Here is a 20,381-nt window from a genome sequence, read left to right on the forward strand (position 1 = left end):
AGCCCTTTCCCAATCCTGAATGGAAAAATTGTGTAACTCTACACAAGGCTACACACACAGCGAGTGAAAAAGGCAGGCTTTACAACCAGACATTCTAACTGTAGAGCTGTTCTTTTAACACGTGTGCAAGGCGAGCCTAGTGTCATATGTTTGATTTACTACACGGTTAAGCAGAAATACATAGAACAAACTCTAGGAATGCGAGACAAGGTTTCTGATGTCAAAGTTGACATCTTCCCCAGCCGAGCGTATAGCCTCAGTCCAGGTGGAACCAGGTCTCCTGCTTTGTTTTGCTTGTAAGATCAGCTGTTCCTCTTCTGTATGTCCCTGCTCTTCTCTCTCATGCTGTCTCTGGATGGCATCATTTCACATTCAGGGGTCTCGAAACCCTTTGTAGGAGATCTTGGTCTTTATACCTGCCAAGTCTCAAAGTCTGTTATACGTTGTGAGTCCTGATCAGAGAATTGCTGCTTCACTTGAGTGTCTGGAGATGACATTTCCCTGTGGGTTGCGGTACCCTGGCGCACCGCTACTCAAAAAGCTCCGCCTACCTCTGTGAGCCATATTCTATAGCAGCAGTTAAAGAAGGGTACGTTCAGGCTTTGGGGGCGGATAAAGAGGCTGTTTCTGTTTTAGACTTGTGTTAAAAAAAAAAAAAAGTAACCTCATTAAACAATGCCACTTCCTAAATGTAATAGCCGGTCTCTAAAGATGATTCCCAATGGAGCACACCTCCTGGTATTCGCACTTTGTGTAGCTCCCCACTCTATCCCACACGGAGTCTGGGCTGGCCGTGTGACTCACTGTAACTAGCAGAATGTATTGGAAGCAACGTCGTACCAGTTCCAGGCTAGAGCCTTAAGTAGGTCTGGCAGCTTCTGCTTTTATGTTCTTTTATGTTCTGTGGGAGTCCTGAGACACCGTGTAAGAAGTCCAGCTACTCTACTCTAGATATATAGGTGGAGCGGCCACCTGGAGAGGACCAAGGCCCCATTCAAGATGTCCCGTCCAGCTCTGAGCTGTCCGGCTTCCCAGCTGAGTCAACAAACATCTGTGTGGAGAAGCCATCTGAGATGTTCCAGCCCCGGCAGACATCACAGGAAACAGAGATGACCACTCCTGCTGTGCCCTGTTTGAATTCTTAACCTGTAGAACTGTGAGTAATAGTAAAATAATTGATGTTTTAAGCCACTAAGTTTTACCGTAGTTCTTTATGGCAACACCAGATAACAGACGCTGCATGACACTATGTGACATTAGTAATAGCATCAGTAATTCGAAAGTTGGACGATTCAACTTTCCTCTTTGGTTTCAGGCATCTAAGCATAGGGAATGTTTCCAGAGTTCCTTTCCTACCCTCAACCTCCCCTCAGTGATGTCAGCACAGTTTATGGTTTTACTACTTCCAGTTACTCAAGTCATCATTATAGATATGTGCAATTATTCCAGTTTATTTCCTCCATGAAAAAGGAAGCTCTGTGTGAGCAGGGAGCCAAGGGGAATATTCATTGCCGCCTCCTCCAATTTAGCACAGTTAACTGCAGAGTAGATATTAAATATATATACACACACACACATATATATATATGTATACATATATATATATTTGAATTAATAAACTGGTCCAAAGTTCAGATTGGTATAAAGTTCAGAGTAGCTGAGGCATACAGATTGAGAAACCATTTATTTGCCAGGCTAAGGAGTTAGAACTTGATCCATTAGTGAGTGAAGGAACAGATGAACACAGTGGCTTAAATTTCGCTATTTGCCACAGTTAATCCACAAAATCAATGCAACTACATAATCCACCGAGTTGTTTCAAGTCCCCCAGGTAATTAGTTTCCTGGCTCATTGCCAGACAGAATCCCATTTTCCCTCCTTATACATATCTAGAATTCCTGGAAATATCTTAAATAGAAAATGAGCACTCGGTATTTTATTTTTTAAAAAATTACCCATACTTTAATATAAAGTCATTTACAAAAATGCATTGCTCTGAGTTGACCTTGAAATTTTTCATTGCCTATGCCAGTAATGTTGATAAAAATCATGAGGTCAGTAAAATACCCTAAGACTTTGGGAACCAAAAAAGTGTTTAACAGGAAATATAATGTACCATGCTCCAGTATTAAGCATGTAATTATGTGTAGACACTGAGAACCACTGGATGACCTATGATTCATCAGCTTTTCCCACATGTGGGTCCTGGATATACCACTCTTTCATGATCAATGTCTAAAAGTTTTCCCCAGCTCGGGGACTTAATTAAAAGCATAATTCTCATTACCGTCATGGCCCACCCATCTGCTAGTTTTAATTCTTTACTCATTCTCCTCACATATATTGTTAGGTCCTCTTCCATCGGCACTTAAGTCACTGACCAGGAGCCAAGCCCACTCTAAGCCCTAAATTTCTAGTACCAAATCAAATTGCACCTAAGGGTTCTTTTCTCAGGCTTCTCCATTGTGCTTGGCAAATATGTCCAAAGGATGAGGCAAAGCCTGCAAAGTCACCTCTCCTGTCAGCACTCTGTCCAACCCTCACCTTGGAGCATGACACTGGCCTCTTCTGTCTACCTGGTCTTTATAGTGTGGATCATCATCATCAGTGCTGATCAACTGTTCTTGGTACACTTCTGATGTTTCCCTGACCTGGATGGCTTATACTCAGTGTCCTATGTCTATCCCTCCCCATTTGCAGCCAGAGAGAAATGCATATCAATACTTTACAAACCATACATAATAGGAGAAACATAGCACTTGTGTGTGTCCATAGACACAAAGGGGAAACAGCACCTGGACTAGATAGTGAAGGCTCTGCTAAATAGACACTGCATTTCTGCCACCACCAGAACTGTGTCATAGACTGTGGCTATTCAGATGGCCGTTTTGAACCCATGACCCTTTTCAGTGAACACTTGCCAATTCTATGAGGTAGGCAGTGGGAATCATGGAAAGGAGGTATATTAGTTTAAGGAATGGTAGCTACCATAACAGAAAAACACCGAAATTTCAGCAGCTCAACACAATAGACTTTTATTTCCTACTCACGCATAGTCTAATCAGCAGGAAGTGGGGAGGACTCTGCTCCATGAGGTCATGTAGGAACCCAGGCTTCCAGAGGTTCTGCCCTCTTCAACAGTGGCCCCCGAGGTCACCCTGGGTATCCACATTCAGCTGGCAAGTGGTGGAGTCACAAGGCCAAGTAGAATTACAAGGGGCACCAGGAAATATAGTATAACTGGGGGCCTCTGAGGAAAAAGATGGAGATCCGTGATCATCTATTCTCCTTGTACAGAAAGATGAGACTCTTATTTTACTGGCTGGCTCTCTCTCTTCACCCCATCCCTCTTATTTTTTCTATTTGGGAATAGAGCCATTTCCTTTTCTTTATTGGGTTAGTTCCTCCCAATTAGTCTTCCAAAGACATTCCTGCCCCACTCAGCCCACCCATACTTCTTTCTGGTTCAATTTTAAATCACATGGAGATAATACCCCTGCCATGGATAAGAAGTCCCAACGTGCAGAACCTCTTCTGGTGATGCGGTTTATCACAGCGGTCTGCTAGGGGTTCTTCTGAGTCAGGTTCCCTAGGCCTCAATGAAGACCCGCAGTGAAACCGTTGGAGATCAGGGGACCCCAGACACTGATTAGGACTCTGGGTTAGTAAAGGCTTCCCTATAGGATCCAGGGAAGGTGAGCCTGGAAAACAAGGAACTCACCTTGAAGTGGAGCAGCCTGTGCACTTTAATCCCCAGGACTGTGGGTAAGAAGGAAGGAAGTGTGCGCTGTATGGAGCAGTGCTGCTCTGAACAGCTGCCAAGCTCAGCCCTAGGGACTTAATACACCTTCCTTACCAGGGAACCATAATCTCAGTCATAATAATCCTACCTTTGTGCAGAGCTGGATAGTTTACAAAGCCTTATACAAATAGCACATTATTTACTTCTCTCAGCAACAGCAGACAGATATTATGTTTATGCCCTCCTCTTCATCCCCGCTACCACTGCCCTAAGTTAGGCCTCCATTGTCCATTGTCTCTCAGTGGACTGTTATAACAACCTCTAACTGGTCTCTCTGCTCCAGTTTTCCTCCCTCTAATCCATTCTTTACAAGGCAGCAAGAGTAATCTCCCTCACAAAGAAAGCTGCCCCCTCCCCTCCCCTCTTAACATGCTCCAAGAGCTCCCCATTTCATTTAGAATGAAACCCATATCATTAGCACTGCCCATGAGGTCCTACATGATATGGCTCTTGCTTGCCTCTCCAGTTTCATTTCTTTCTACTACTCTTATTGAACTCATGCTCCAGCAACACGGAATGGCTCACAGTTCCCTATAAATACTGTACTATTTCTCACCTTCGTGTCTTGATTTTGCTGGCTCCTCTCTTATAATGCCACATGCCCTCCCTTTGGTTCTTTGGTTTGCTAAATCCCCCTCACTTCTTAAGGGCCAGTTCAAACATTTCCGAGAAATCTTTTCCAATGACTACACACATGTACACATACATGCACACACACCTTCATGCACACGCACACACTGATGCATACACACATGCATGCACACACATTTGACTATACCTAAGCCATACTCTGCAGATCTCTATCACTGCACCCGTCATACCATGCTGCCCCGATATATCATTACTGTGTCTATCTCTCTCACCAGGTTATCAACTCTTATAGAGAAGGTCTATTACACATTCATCTTTATACTCAGGCACCTAGCATTGTGCCTGGCATCTAGTTGGCTCTCAATAAATAATTATTGGAGCATTATTTCGACAAGCCTGCTTTTTAAACTAGGGAAATCACTGCTCTAAGGGCTTAAGGAATTTGTCCAGGAAATAAACTAATTTGTCAAGGATATAAATAAGAGAAATGAAATGCTAATCTAGGTCTATCTGATGTCCCAAACACTTCAGACTACTCCATACTACCTTCAAAGGGACCACAGATAATTTTCTGAGCTAAAAAAGTTATATTTCTTAAGGGAATTTCTTCTTTTTGCTTTGTTATGGTTTTATTTCTTTTGAATTTCAGATTTTTGAGAATCTAAGGGAAGCTATGGACTTTTCCCCAGAAAAAAAAGTACATATACACCAAATTTTGTATGTAACACAAGAGTATATTAGGATACAGTAGTTGTTGCTGCAGGAACATATAAACCACAAAATCTCAATGACATAGCATAACAAAAGTTTAATTCTCACTCATAAAGTTCTTTGTGGGTCAGCAAGTGCTCTCCTACAGCTAGGGAGTCAGAGGTGTAGGCTCCCTCCACCATAAGACACTGTTATCTCAACACACGCTTCTTAATTACCAGGACATGAAAAGAAAGAAACGAAGAAAGCACGCTGGCTTTGAACTGCTTCAGCATGAAAGTGGCACATGTCTGTGGTAAACTGCAAAATGTCTGCAAATTCTTTCCAATTTTCTATGCACACCCCTTGCAAAATGACTCTACTTTTCCTCCTATCAGCAGGTATGATCTACATTTCTTGAATGTAAGTTCATTGCTTTGGCCAATGAGAAATATAATGGAAGCAGAGGCTTAAAAAGCATATGTTCATCGAGGCTTGTTCTTTCTTGCTGCTCTTTGGAACACCATGAAGAAATCTGAGTTAGTCTATTTGGAGACATGTGGCCCAATTACCCCATCACTTTTGCCAACAGCCGTCGCCTACTGACAGACAGCAAGAATTATCAAGCAGGGAAGGCCATCTTGCATCAACCAGCTCTCTGACCCACCAGCTGGCTGAGGTTGCATCAGTGAACCCAGGCAAGACCAGCACAACCACTCAGCTTAGCCCAGACCTACTTGATGACCCAATGGATTGTAAGCTAAAAAAAACGACTATTGTTTTAAACTACTAAATTTGGGGATTATTTGTTATGCATCAAAAGCTAACTAATACAAAAATAGGTATCAAGAGTGGAATGCTGCCATAACGAAAACCTAAAACAAGTGGTATTGATTTTGTGATTATGGAACTAGGTGAAGATTAGAAAATTAGTTATCAAAAGCTGTATAAACAACAAACCATTAGGCAATCCACAGAGCTAGAGCTACTAATTCCTACATACAACTTAAAGACCTAGAGATACATGATCATTTTTAAAAGCCCTTTTACAGTCAGAGAAGAAAGCTACAGCCTTCAGTGAGAACAACTAGACCAGAGGATGGTGATGTTGTTCTAGGCCTAAATCAGTCCTAGAACTTCCTAACAGGAGCATAAAGTCTTGGAATTACAAAAAGAAGAGATTGCGAATCAAAAAAAAAAAAGAAAAGAAAAAACTTGTATCTGATTAAAGATTTGCTACTTAGCAGCTGTGGAACCAGTTGTGGAACCCCATCTCAGAGGCATGGTAGATTATGCTCAGTTTGTTGGGTTATGTCAGGATCAAACAAGATCTGTCCTTGAAAAATATGTGTATTATCAATGCAGCATAAGGCTGCCATCTTCCTAGAATGACCTCGGGTGAGTGGCAGCTGAAACCACCAGGGGGCGCTAGGAGGCTGGAATTCCAGGAGACCTATTGGACATCTGGAACCAAAGAATCCCAGGAGAGTCAGTTGGCAAGGCTTTCTTGAGAAATGTAAATAATGAATCATAGTTAGCCAAGTGGCACATATTCTGGGCAGGGGGAACAACATGCACAAAAAATCTGGAGGTAAGAGAGCACATGATTCATTCATATAACACTGTTATTTGTATAACCTCTAAAATTTGCAGGTTTTCCCATGAGTCCATCAGACTGAGGATGTGGAAGGGGAGCCCTAACTTATAAGGACATGACTTCTCTGAAATGTAAGCAGACATGAGAGAGGACGTGAATCTGTCTTGAAACACAATTTTCTGCTTGTTTACAAATGATTAACTACCACAATCAATTGTGTCATAGTTCAGGTTACTGCATGCTTTGGGACAGCAGTGAGATGGGACCTTATGCTGGAGCTGGCTAATGATAACTGGAATGCACACAGGATGGCCTGACAGCAGACCTTGTGTTCCAGATTCCAGCACAATTAATGTGAAGGGTCTACTGCCCTCTGTGGCTTTCCCTCCACCCCCTTGCTACTCTTCCTTATTTGTATTCCCAGCCCCAGCCCAATACTCTGGCAGACATGGCAAGATGGGAGGGCAGGCTAGCACTCAAGGTTACGCCATTCTGTGTCAGGTAATAGGGTAACAGTTTAATATTTTATATATTCAAACCTCAAAACAACCGTATAAAGTGGGTATTAATGAGTTATTATCCTCATTTTACAGATGAGAAAATAGAGTCTTCGAGAAATTAGATAGCCTGTTTAAGGACATCACATCTATCGTGTGTTCTTTCTTCTAGCCCACCCACAAGTCGCCTGCTGCTTTCTCGTCAGAAGCCTCCCATCCATGCCTACAATATCAGCACCAACAAGATGGCCAGCCATCATGATCTTTCGGTCCCTTATAGTCTGCAAACTGGTTTCATAAATGCCAGGTTAGTGCAGTTTGGACTTTCATTTGTTGATTCTGAGAAGTCAGTAATGGTTTTCAGGGCGGTACATTTGAGAGCCTCAGCCATTAAGCATGTTGTCTTGAGTTTGCACCATGCTTGTTTCACACGAGACTCCTGTGCTTCTCGCACAGGCAGGATAGGTACCATCTCCACGTTGTGAGTCAGGGCTGACATCCTGTGTCCCTGCTAGAACTAGAAGTGTGAAGACACCCATCCCACATCTGGTCACAGGTGATCTGGGAGTCATTTCTAGAAGTATTGAGGTGAACATTTGCTTGGAGTATGCCATTTCAAGAGAGCCCTAGTGTGATGTTTTCTTTTAATCCAGTTTAACAGTGAGGCCACACAGAATGACAAGATAATCAGTGAACTCTTCAGAATAGTGAAAAGATGAAGCACTCTTCTAGGCTCAAATAAAAGAAATTCGACTCACCACACATGAGCAGCACCTGCTGAATGAAGCCTTTGCTGTGTTCAGCCTGAGAGGACAGCGGGTTTCTCTGACCTTTAATGTGGAAGAGGTGACAGGTTAAGGGCAAAGGCGTTTATTGAACTCCTTTCAGGTGCCACTACACTTGTGGTTCTTAGGGTGACTGGCAAATAATGGAGACAAATGTTAATTCCATCTCATGCCAATTGTCTACTACACTTCACTTCCCAACAAGATCAGGGAAGCTATCTATTTCTCCCTATGTACAATGAAGTTCTACATAAATTATATAACAACCACAGATATTTGGTTAATTATTCTCTTATAGTTCTCATTTTTATAATGCCTATTGTGAAGCATTTCCACACTTACTATCTCATCTGACCCTTCCAACTCTGATGGGTAGGCATAGCTCTCACAATTTTATTATGAGGAAACAAAATCAGAGACAGTCACTTATAGAGAGAGCACAGAGTACATGTCAGGCACCGTTCAAAGTGCTTTAAATATTTAGATTTATCTAATCTTCACAACAACACCATGAGATGAGTACTATTGTTAGTCTTGTTTTATAGATGAAGAAATTTGGGGCCAGAAAAATGAATAATTTGCACCAGGTCACACAGTTAGTGAAACATACAGAGAGAATTTGAATTCATGTAGATGGGCTCTAGAGCTCGACAGCCTCTTGCTGACTTGCTAAAAATTACATAGCTGAGAAAAGGCAAAACGAGAATTCAAAACGTGGCCTGACTCCAAACCCTACATTCCACCTAGTAATAGCTCACATGCCTGAGTGCTCAACACTGGCCTGTTCTAAGCACTTTACTTACGTTCACTTACTTACTCCTCATTTTCCAAGTGAGGAAACTGAGGCATAAAGGGAAAGTAACTTGCTCAAGGTTGTAAAACTAGTAAGTGACAAAGAAAGAATTTGAACCCAGGCAGCCTGGATTTAGAGCCCACAATTCTTATTGCTCCACTAACAGCCTGTCCTCTCAGCTGCTTACCTAAAAATCCTAAACATATGAATAAAAATGAAGCAGCTGCAGAGTTTTCTCTCATTTTCATTGCTTTCCAGAGTCACAGGTAAACTTTCTGTCTGTGCAAAGTCTAAGGAATTTCCAATCACTAGTTCTGTTTACTTTGCTGAAATGTTTGCACTATGGGGACAGAAAGTAACAGTAGCACTCCCTTACAGGCTTTTCATGGATCTAGGTGCCTCAACTGGATCTCTTCTCACCTAGAGAAAATGAAGACATCTAGGATGTGGGTTTGGAGAATACAAGCAGAGCTCTTTCTTCTCTGTACTGCCCTGTGTTGTCTCAGTTTGCCTGGCTCCAGGTAAGTGACAGTTACAAATGATTCCCTGATCATTAATATAAAGCCATATGATGCTGACCATCTCTTTGTTGCTTGCCTATTGAATAAGGAACATCTCTTGAAGCAATTTGCATGCATCTGATAAAAGAGTATCAACAACTCTCTCCAAATTATTGTGGAACCAAGCAGCTGACTTAAACAAAAGTTCTCAGAAGAAACTGACATGTTTAACTGTATTTTGTCATGCTAAAAAGAATAGGATCCTTGTTATGTATTCGGAACAAAGCCTCAGTGTGATTCTTTATGCAAAAGATTTATTCTATGCAGGGCGGGGCGGGGGAGAGCCAATTCATATCAATGATTTTACTGTATGAGAGTGACCTACACTTTACCTGCTCATCAACCCAATTTGGGGTGGGGGGGTTTCGGTCTCTTTCTCACACACACACTCCAGATGTTCCAAGCAGTTAAATGCTAGATGATTTATTTCATTTTTTTGTGTGTATGTGTTCCTTAGTAAGATGCAAATAGGCTAAGGAAAATTTCTGAGTCAAAGCTCAAACTTAATCTGAGTGAAAGCTCAAACTTGGGCTCCCGTGAAAGAAGTGCCAGTGACTTAGCAATTCAGGGATCCTCCTGGTACATAAGAAACCCCACCATGAGGTGCCGAAGCTCTCAGGCACCCCAGGCCTCCTTGTGAGTATTCCTGGTTAAAAGGACTGTTAATGCCATTTATTCATTTCATAAAGCTATCTGAGCACAACCTCTCACTTAATGTGAGGAACGCCTAGTACCCACTGGATACATCCTTGGTCTCAGCTCTGTTGAGCACTTAGGCCCCATGGGGTACCACCCGGAGACTAGCATGATGAGTATTCATTACCCATAAGGCTCTCAATAAATAATAGCTATTACATTATCAAGAATTTCAACTTGGCTCTCGGAAGAATCGAACTGCCAAGGCCTTCCTAGTGTGTACTATGTGTACACAGAGAAGCATTCAGGATCCAAAGAAATGTGTCTGGAATGGAGGGTTTCAAGGGATCATAGCAACCCTACCCAAGCACTGACTCCTGTGCAAGACCTCTTATCAGGCTCTGAGGATGCAGAGAAGTATAGGACACAAAGAGCTTCATATTTCTTGTGAAGAAAGCCAACACATGAGCGCATGCTCTGTGTACTATTGCAAGAGATAGTATGTGGGCAGGTGGCAAACAAGAGAGGGAGTGATCAGCTCTACCGAGCATGGGGTCTGGAAAGACTGCTGGAAGACATGATGCTGGAGCTGAGTCTTTACATATGAACACGTGTTTGCTAAATGGCCAAGGGGGCTGAAGGGTGTTCCAGGCCAAGAAAGACTCCTAGACAAAGGTATGGAAGCAAGAGATGGCCTGGCTTGTTCCTAAAGCTGCAAGTCTACTTCAATAGCCCTGAGCACACGCCAGGTGAGGAGCTACCAAAAATGAGATGGTGTAGGAGTCAGATCATGGATAGCGTTGAGGAAGCACTAGAGTGCCGGTTAAAGAGCTTGCACCTTACCCTCTAGGCAGTGGGGAACCACTGAAGGGTTTTAAGCCAAGGAGCTACAGGGTCGTATTTATATTTTAGGATGTTTACTCTGAGGTAGAAAGTGGAAATGGGAGTGGGTCGATAGAGTGTAGATTGGGAAGCCTTGTTTAATCCTCTAGCGATTCATGAGTTGGGTATCATCGCTTACTCGCACTGTGTAGGACAGCAAACTGATCCTGGGAGAGAGGAGAAGAGATTCACTCATGTTTCATGAGTCTCAAACCCTTACCTGAATCCAGGTTTAGTGCTCCAACCTCTTCCCTTGATCCTCACGGGACAGTACCGAACACGAGATGTATTTGATTTCCATAGACGAAATGGAAGAATAACCTTCAGCTCTGGAACAGAAAATGCTGAGACCTCCTTCATATTAGCTAAGAAAGGTTTTCATTTCTATTTACTCATGTAATCAAGTCAGATGAAATAATCATCACGTTTACCTAAGATCTATTGTTTATTTATTGCCATTCTGTGCCAGGCACTAGATACTAGATACTAATGAAATAATCATCACGTTTACCTAAGATCTATTGTTTATTTATTGCCATTCTGTGCCAGGCACTTAGCTCTAATCCTCAAAGATGTTTGAGGTAAGTGCTATTGTTTACAGTTTACAGAGAGGGAGAGTGAAATTTGGAGAGAGAATGTGCCAGTCACAGGGTTCCTCACTTAATATGTAACAGAATTTAGAATCAAATCCAGTTTTTTTTTCTGGTTCCAGATCTCATGTGTATCCCTACATCTTTCTGCTTCTCACTCATGCATTATCCCCTCTCCACCTGCACTGCATATCTGACTTGCTGGGCTCCCACGCCATTTCTCTGGGCTGCACATTTGTTACCTTGAGATGCTGCTTTAAATTTCATGTCTACAACAGCAAACGACAGAGAGAAGAGAAATTGAAAATCTGCCACCCAGAAGCTGCCCCTTCTAGCAAAGAGGAAGGATGCTATTTGCAAAGGGGATGCAGCTGCCTAACAAATTGCACGTGACAAGAAAGTTGTTGTGTCAGGGCATTTCTAAAGAAATCCAAAACATATTGACGCACCCCATCTATACAAGCTGATGGCTCACAATTTACTGCTGACCTAATCCTGCTGTATGTGATGGATCCACCTTTATTTTTGATCAGAGACTCCTGTTAGAAAGAGAGTAGGAGACAGGGACCGAGTGAAATACGTCCTAATGCTGGCAACAGCGTTCCATGCACCTCAAAGAAAGGCACATCCTTGCTAGTCCTTATGTAGACGGGGATATGTTCCAAGGACTTGAAGAAGGGTGTTTACTGTAGCATTATTTGCAGTTGCAAAACATTGGGAAAATGTAAATGTCCTTCAAAAAGAAAAAGAATAAATTGAATGCAATATATGTCCTATGATGGAACAGCTAAACAAAACAAAGGAGCTGGATCTCTCTATAAATCAACGTGGATAGGTCTCAGAAAATGCAATGTTGACTGACAAAAGCAAGTTGCCGAATAATGTGTACAGTATGAGTGAAGCACACAAAAGCAATACTATGTATTATGTATATATGTAAAATTATTTTAAAAGACTGGAAAGATACACACCAAATTCATGACAATAGTTCTGTCTGATGAGGAAAAGAGGAAAATGGAACTAGGGCTGATATAAAACTCAGATGTCAAATTTATAAGGTTATTTTTTTTTTATTAAAAAAAGAGAAAGGCTGAAGAAAGCATACCAAAATGTTAACAATTGCCAGACCTGGGTTGTGAGTACGTGAGTGTTTATTATTTTGTTTTCTGTACTTTGGGTATGTTTAATTTTTCAGCATTAAAAAGATACAGAGGATGGATTCTGAATGATAGGAGTCAAGCTCATTGGTCTAAATTTCCATTTGGTTTGTTTCTGTAGAAATGCATAGGCATGAACAGCACATGTTGTAACCAAACACGGAGGCCCTGACTGGCCCTGCCCTTTATTGGCTCCATGATATTTCCAGGAATTAAAGATGCAATTTAATACTAGCCTTTCTTTCAGATTTGTATTTTGTAGTACTCATAAACCACACACATCTTATCCAATGTAATTTGCAAACATACTACTTATTCAGTTGATTACTTCTTATACTGCCACCTCCATAATGAAAATTGGGTGCAAAAATGAGAGATCTGCTGGTTATAACTACTTTTTACCAAGTTCCTTCCATAAGTGATCATTTGCTTATTAACAGGCTTTCAAATCTCAGAGAAAGAAATAATTGTGCCTCTTAATAGTGTGTGTGCACATTACTAATCCACTCAGTCTCAACTATGTCCCGGAATTGGGTTGATGGTTGCTAAAAACACAATATAACTGTTTCTTAGTTGAAACAGGAAGATACCCTGCAGTGCTGTAAAATACATACTTAGGAGAAGCCAAATCACAGACAATATTGTTTTGTCAAACCTGGGCAAATTAGTAGAAAGAGCACATCCTGAAGCGACCCCCCTTCCCGCTCTGTGTGCAGCATTCTGCCTCAAGTAACCATTTTAAAGTATCCACCTGTGGTTTCTAGTAGAGTCTTTGACCTTTTGTTAAAGATCCAACTTTACTAGGCAATTGATTTTTGCTTGTCTCTGGGGTGGTCATGGAGATAGATTTTGCTGTAGTTAATATTATCCTCTTTTTAGGACTTTTGCCAAGTGAGAATGTATTGTTAATGACCTTGTCTGGAGTGATATACTATGTATTTGAGATGGTAGAAACTATGTGATTCTGTCCATAATGACTCAGTCTTGGACACGGAGGAAAAGAACCTCGCATGGATACCGAGGAGACTGGAGGAGTGGATGCTGGCCTGGTTCCCTTCCAGGCAGTAAGGGACAATGGACATAGCACAGACTCTAGAGTCAAACAGACCTCAGCTCATTCCCCAAGACCACTGCATATCAGCTGCAGGACTGCAGGCTCTAGGCCATTTCCTTCATCTGTCCAGGTAGCAGCACTCCATAGCTGCCTGCTAACATTGCTGTCAGGATCCAATGAGATAACATGGGTAAAATACCTCATACAGAGCTTGACACGTCCTGGGTGCTCAGCAAATCTTAGGGCTCTTTCTCTTATCATCACCATTTTTCATCTGGGAAAGGAACATAAATTACAAAGAATCTTACAGTGTTATATACTCTTTCAGATGGAAGAAAAATAAAAATCATAATATACAAATCATATCACATGGGGAAATTGAAGGCCTAGACAGATTAAATTCCATGCTCATTCATTCACTCTTTTACTGAATATCTCACTGAATGTCAGAAACTCATCAAAAGTGTGGCCTTATCTTCTAGACATATTGCAGGCCTCATGTGGCATGACTGCTCTGTAGATGTGATGTCATCTGCCTCTCCCCCGGCCCTCACTGGCCTCACCCCATCCCTAGGCTGGCAGGGCACAGTCTCTCCTGATCTGCCGGTGGTGCTGATGCTCCCCAAGGGCTTATACTTGACCTGCTTCAAGAACAGTTGTATCATCTCCCATAGCTTTTCATGATCAGATCTGTGTCTCTAGCACAAATCTCTCTTCTGAGTTCCAAAACTGTGTAGGAACCATTTATTATATGACTCTAGATAGGTGTTCCATGGGCACCTGGACTCAGCATGCCCCAACCACAACCCCCCCAATAAACTCCTTTGCTTCTGTGTTCCCCACCTACCCACACACTCAGACTAGAAACCAGCATCAACCTACTTCTAACCCACAGTCCATCCAATTACCCATCACTGTGTATCCATTCCACCTGAGAAATGTCTCATTCGTCTGTCCTCCCCATTCTCTCTCCCCTGACACTACCATAGTTCAGGCTCACATCACTCACTGGGACAACTACACAAGCTGTGTACCTGCTTTTCCTGCCTCCAGGCTCTCCCCACCCCTGTGCGGCCTCCACACTGCAGTCACAGTGATGTCCTGAAGCACAGCTTAGGCCATAGAGCCTGTATGCTTAAAGACCTTGCCTATTGGATAAATTCCAGAGGAGCTAAGACCTGAGACATGTTTCTCTTTTCCTATTCTAAGAAAAACTCTGAGTTCCAGAGGGCAGAACCTGTGTGTTATATTTCTCTGTATCTCCGAAAGCACAGTACCCTGAAAATGTTTTTTTCTCAGCAAATGTTTCATAGGCTCTTAATGTGAGAGGCACCTTCAAGACCATCTAGTCCAAACCACTCGTTGTCCAGGGGATAAAACAGAGGCTTAGAGATGGGGAGAATCATTTAAGATCATACATCCAGCTGTAGTGATATTCCTTGCATACCTATAGTACTTCAGAGTTTATAAGTGTTCTCACATACATTTTCTTATTTAATCCCAGAAGTAGCTTTGTGAGGTGAAGCTCACGCAGGTTGCAAAACCAGACCAAGATGACCAGCTGCTGATGGACTGTCTTCTGATCCGAGTTCAATACTCTTTGACCATAGCTAGTCATAATGTCAGCCATTTAACTGACTGTTCAATAATATTTGTTGGATGAATTAACCTATATTTGAATGATAAACTAATAGCTTTGCGGATATGTATTCATGGAATACATGGATAGGTGATTGTATGTATACTTAATTCTCTTCTGATATCTGACTCTCTTCTTGCATGATAACCTTTTAGAGGTGAAAGGCCACCCTCTCTTGAGTCAAATGCAATCAACGAGAGCCTTGCCAAGAGTAGGCAGACACGGAGTGTGGCTGTCACGTTGATGCCTATTGATTGTGAACTGTCCAGCTGGTCCTCCTGGACCATGTGTGATCCCTGTCAGAAGAAAAGGGTAAGTACACAGGCCTTGGGAGAGCTCTAGGCTTCCGGGAACCCTAATTCTCAGCAAGTCTGGCTAAGCACCACTGACAGTGCCTGGCACATAGTAGGACCTCGGTGAATGTTGGCCGATTAAATTAATGAATTCTATTTCTCTGTTCTTCCAAATAGCAATTAGATTCTTTCTTTGATTCTTCAGTTGTTCCACTCCCCCCACCCCCACCCCCACCCCGCAAAACACATCTGTCCTTACTCATATTCACAACTTTCTAATTAGGCTTCCTGCCTCCAAAGTTGCCCTTTTAATGTCTTTCCTGGTGCAACCTGAGGGATGAATCAAAATGCAAGCCTGGCATGTCTTTCCCCAGCTTCAAAGTCTACCATGGCCTTTAGGATTAAGTCCAAATTCATGATATTCAAGGCTCCCCATAACCTAGACCTGGCCTACATCCCCTTAAAATGTCCCTCACTCCAGCACACTGACCATTTGTATTTGTCTAACCAGTTCACACTTCCTCCATGCCTTTATTCATGCTGCTTTCTCAGGCAGGAATGACCTTTCCCATTTCTTCCTTGGCTAATACCTACTCAGAAGTTGAAACTCTCCTCAAAGGCCACCTCCTTTGAGAAGGCTTCCCTGATTATTCAGTCCCACTTACAGTTAGATGGACATCCTTTTATGAGTTATAATAGCTCCCTATTCCTCCTGCATTCTATCATTTATCATTTACTTTTCATTTATTATTTAACTTTCCATTAAACTGTGAGCTCTTAAAGGCTTATTCAATTCTATATCTTCAATGTATAGGTCAATTTCTGGCATATAATAGGTGCTTCATAAATATGTGTTTTTTGATCTTATTATATTTTCTGATATTTCTGTAAGGAATGAAGAATAGTTATTACATTTTCTCTCAGGCAGATAGGTAAACAGAGACTCAGAGCAGGTAAGTGAGTTCTTGGGTTCACCTAACAGCAAATATAGGCCTTGAACTCAGGCCATTCACTTCTTGTCTTGTGTTCTACCAGTCAAAACACGTAGTCTCTGCAGTACTTGTCCTTCAGGTTCCATTGTCATAGGAGGGCTGACCCAGGATTCCAGCTCTGGTAATAGCAGATGTGGCAGAGAATGGTCATTGTTTCCTCAGCTCCTTGGAAAACCAAACCAGCCATGGGCTAAAACCTTAAAGAGGCTGTGGAAGTAGGCCCAGGACAATTACACACTTAATTGGATCAATGTGGAGAGCCAAGCAGTATCATTCAGTTCCCAAAGTAGGCTTTATTGCTGAAGTTATCAACATCGATCCAATTATCTGGATAACTGCTTCATCTGCACCATAAACCACAAAGACTCAGCATGAGTCACCCATTCACCCAGCTATCCAGAGCTCTTCACTCAGAGTTTGCTACACAGTTCCCTTAGCCGGGCATCACCGCTGTCTGCAGGGTCATGGGCTCGGGGTTCATCAAAACATTTCTACTGGAATTAGGAGATGTCTTTCCTCCATCATTTCCACACTCCTCGAATCCATTTTCTCTTTGGTGCCTAGGGCTAGTCTTCTACTAATCTTTGCAGACCTTATCCCTGTCCTGCCAGCCACTGCTTTCCAGGAAGAAAGACCCTCCAGGAATGCAAAGCAGCAGGAGGGAACAGTTGTCTATATTTCTTTTTTGGATATCCAGATCCCATGTGCATAATAACTATAACTGGTTAATACAGCATTCTTCAAAGTGGCTGCTGTCCTGCTTTGCCCCCTTTTGTTGCACCAAAATCTTGACTACAACTAGCATTTGGAAGTCACCCAAATCTGACCACTCCCTTCCCTTGTAGTATTTTCCCATTGCTCCATAGTAAAATATTAAATCCAACCTTACTGAGGCCTGGAAGGCTTTGCATTACCTGCTCCTGCCTATGTCTTCCTTCATCTCTTGACACTCTTGCTCTTGAGCTCTTCAGTCCAGCCGTGACGAATTTCTTTTTGTTTCCAGGAATAAGGCACATTCTCCCTAGTCTCTCGGCTTTGGAGCAGCAATTTTCTCCGCCTGGATTGCTCTTCTCTCCCCAACTCATGCCAGCTCTCCATGTTTGCGTGACTTTTCTACTCATCCTTTGGGCTTAGATGTCATTTCCCCATCTCCCAAGTTTGCACTGGGGACTCCCTATGAGTTTACAGAGCACTCTGTGCTTCCTCTGCTGTGGCAACCATTGCACTGTGTTGTCATTGTGTGGTGCCTACCATCGGCACCGCCACCATCAGCACCGCCACCATCGGCACCGCCACCGTCTGTGACATACCTGAGGGCAGGCCAGAGGACATGATTATGATTAAAAACCAACAAAATAATGCATAAATAACATCTACCTTTTTTTTTTACCACTAGGTGGCTCAATTAATACTTGGGAAATTCAATCAATATTCCTGGAATAAACAAATTAGAAGGTAGAGGTACAGAAAGATTGACTGCTAAAATTTATTAATAATGAAAAAGAAAAATAAGTACAAGAAATTGTCTACTATGTACCAGACAAGATGAGATTTCATATATATATAACTGAAACTTCATAATTATACATTTAGGTAATATTATCTCCATTTTAAAGATCAATGAATTGAGATCATAGAGGTTAAGTAACTTGCCCAGCATCACATAACTAGAAATTATCAGAGTCAGTTGTGGCTCCCAAGTGCATGCTTTTGCATTTATAAGATACTGAGTAAATTAGAATACTTGAGTCAGCCCATTGGAGTAATCAAGCTGAGAGATTGTGGTTTTGTGTTATTGAACTGGCCACATCAATCTACTTACTACTGTTTGACTCCAAGGCTCATGCTTTTCTCACATTCAGGAAATCTTTACTGATCACCGTGGATGCAGAGATCAGACAAGACCCCTGCCCTCGGAAAGCTTAAGGTCTAATTGAAATAGTCAGGCAAACGGCCAATCGCAACATAGATCCTTAAGTATATCCCTCAGCTCCCAAGGGTCCTGAGGCTCTGCCCTTGGCTCACCTCGTTCCTCTCTTCTCCAGTACAGACACGCCACCTTGCTCCGGCCCTCTCAGTTCCATGGGGACCCATGCAACTTCTCTGACAAGGAAGTCGAAGACTGTGAGACCAAAGCACCATGCAGAAGTCAAGTGCGATGTGAAGGCTTTGTGTGTGCGCAGACAGGTATAAAGGGGCCCAGAAGTGGGACTGAAAAGCTAGCGAATTAGGTGATGGCACGTGATGGTGGTGGCTCCAGCCGTTGCCTAGTGCTCAGGATAAGGCTCATGTGTCAGGTCAGGAAACTTCCTTGTTTTCAAATCTCTGACCTCCTTTTACACGTATTACTTCATAAAAACAATCCTTTAAAATTGATGTTATTCTTGTCTCCATTTTATAAACTAAGAATTTGAGACTTGTAGAAGTTACTTGTCCGAGGTCACATAGCAGGTAAGTGAAAGAGCTGCAATTAGAAATTTAAGAATTCAAATCACATTTGCTGACATTAAAAACATAGGAGAATTCACTTAACATTTCTGCATGTTTGTTCTCTCAATATAAAATCAAAATGCCTTGCAAATTTGTTATAAGCATCAGGTGACACAACGGATGTGAAAACTCTTTGCAGACTGTGAGCTCTGCTGGCTCGCTCAGAAGCTCGGGGCTAAAGAAAATGTGGCAAAGGCTGAAATAGTTAAATAAGGATGGTTAGTGTCATTTATCTCTGAAAAATCTTAGGAGAGGTAGTCCCTATCTTTTGCATTTCTGCATCACCAAGTCCAGCATGAGATAGTCAGAAAATTTTTGACTAAAGGAAAGAAAGTAAAAAAGAACATATGGATGGATGGACAGAGGAAGGAAGGGGCACACAAATGGATAACTATCAGCTGCAGAATTAAGTAAACAGTTGCCTTTTCTACTCATTCATCTGGCTAACTCAGGCAAACACATGCCTCTCTATTTCCCCAAGTGTCTGGCAAAAATAAGAGTATTTTGACCTAAATTATGCAGGTGGGAGTTGTAACGCTCTACATTTACCATATCCATGTGGACTGTGTTTTGGAATCTTTCAAGAAAAGATTCTTAGAACAATTTCTAGGGCTTATTGTAAATGCAAAATTCACTCAATAAATCTGAAGGGCTTTTTTACAGTGTGTCCATGGACTCATTATGGCCAGTGTTCCGTGATTCTGACCAAAGTCAGAATGGTTATTCAGGCAGGCTTTAATTTAAGTGCCTTGTAAGAACGTTCGAAGACCAGACTGTTATTTTTCTGCCTTTAACACCCCAAGAACATTAGTTAAATGTGACCAGACACATCTAAGGAAACAGGGCCACCTGTACTATGGGCTTTATCCCTGAAGAATATACAAATAAGAAGGGAAAAAGTGGGGGAAAAAGTTTAGAGGAAGCAAAAGTGTTGCAAATGATTTAAAACTGTTAGTCCAATAATTTTTATAGTCCAAATGGGTATGGTGTTGAAGGCAGTGTGGTTTTGTGGGGGAAAAAAATGTGATTAGACAGTTATGGGTGCTAATTCTGCTGCAGATATTTACCGGCAATGTGCACTTGGCCCACAAAAAACACTAATTATAGTAATAACATTTATCGGGCATGTATTATGAGTCAGTAGTGTTCTATTTACTCATTTAAATTCCCCTCAACCCTAAGGGGTAGGTATTATGACTTTCCTATTTTACAGATGGGTAAATTGAGGCAGGGAGTTAGGTAATATATAGAAGGTCACACAGCTAGTATTACCTGCAGGACCCACCAAACCCGCCTCTCTCCCAAGCCTGAGAGAGAGAACCCCAGACTTCCT

The 20,381-nt window shown here is 42.1% G+C and overlaps 1 protein-coding gene across 1 annotated transcript in view; it reads left to right on the plus strand.

Annotated features, from left to right (window-relative positions):
• Positions 1-7,471: 7,471 nt before the first annotated feature.
• The window catches only part of C8B (complement C8 beta chain), a 39,725-nt gene continuing 26,815 nt past the window's right edge, over positions 7,472-20,381 (plus strand). The window contains exons 1-4 of the mRNA XM_011370507.2: positions 7,472-7,484; positions 9,134-9,276; positions 15,429-15,585; positions 18,604-18,745. Of these exons, the coding sequence (XP_011368809.1) occupies positions 9,185-9,276; positions 15,429-15,585; positions 18,604-18,745 (391 nt within the window). The 5' untranslated portion in view covers positions 7,472-7,484; positions 9,134-9,184. The remainder of the gene's footprint in view (positions 7,485-9,133; positions 9,277-15,428; positions 15,586-18,603; positions 18,746-20,381) is intronic.

This window comes from Pteropus vampyrus, unplaced genomic scaffold (assembly GCF_000151845.1).
Source record: "Pteropus vampyrus isolate Shadow unplaced genomic scaffold, Pvam_2.0 Scaffold170, whole genome shotgun sequence".
Taxonomy (NCBI): Eukaryota; Metazoa; Chordata; class Mammalia; order Chiroptera; family Pteropodidae; genus Pteropus; species Pteropus vampyrus.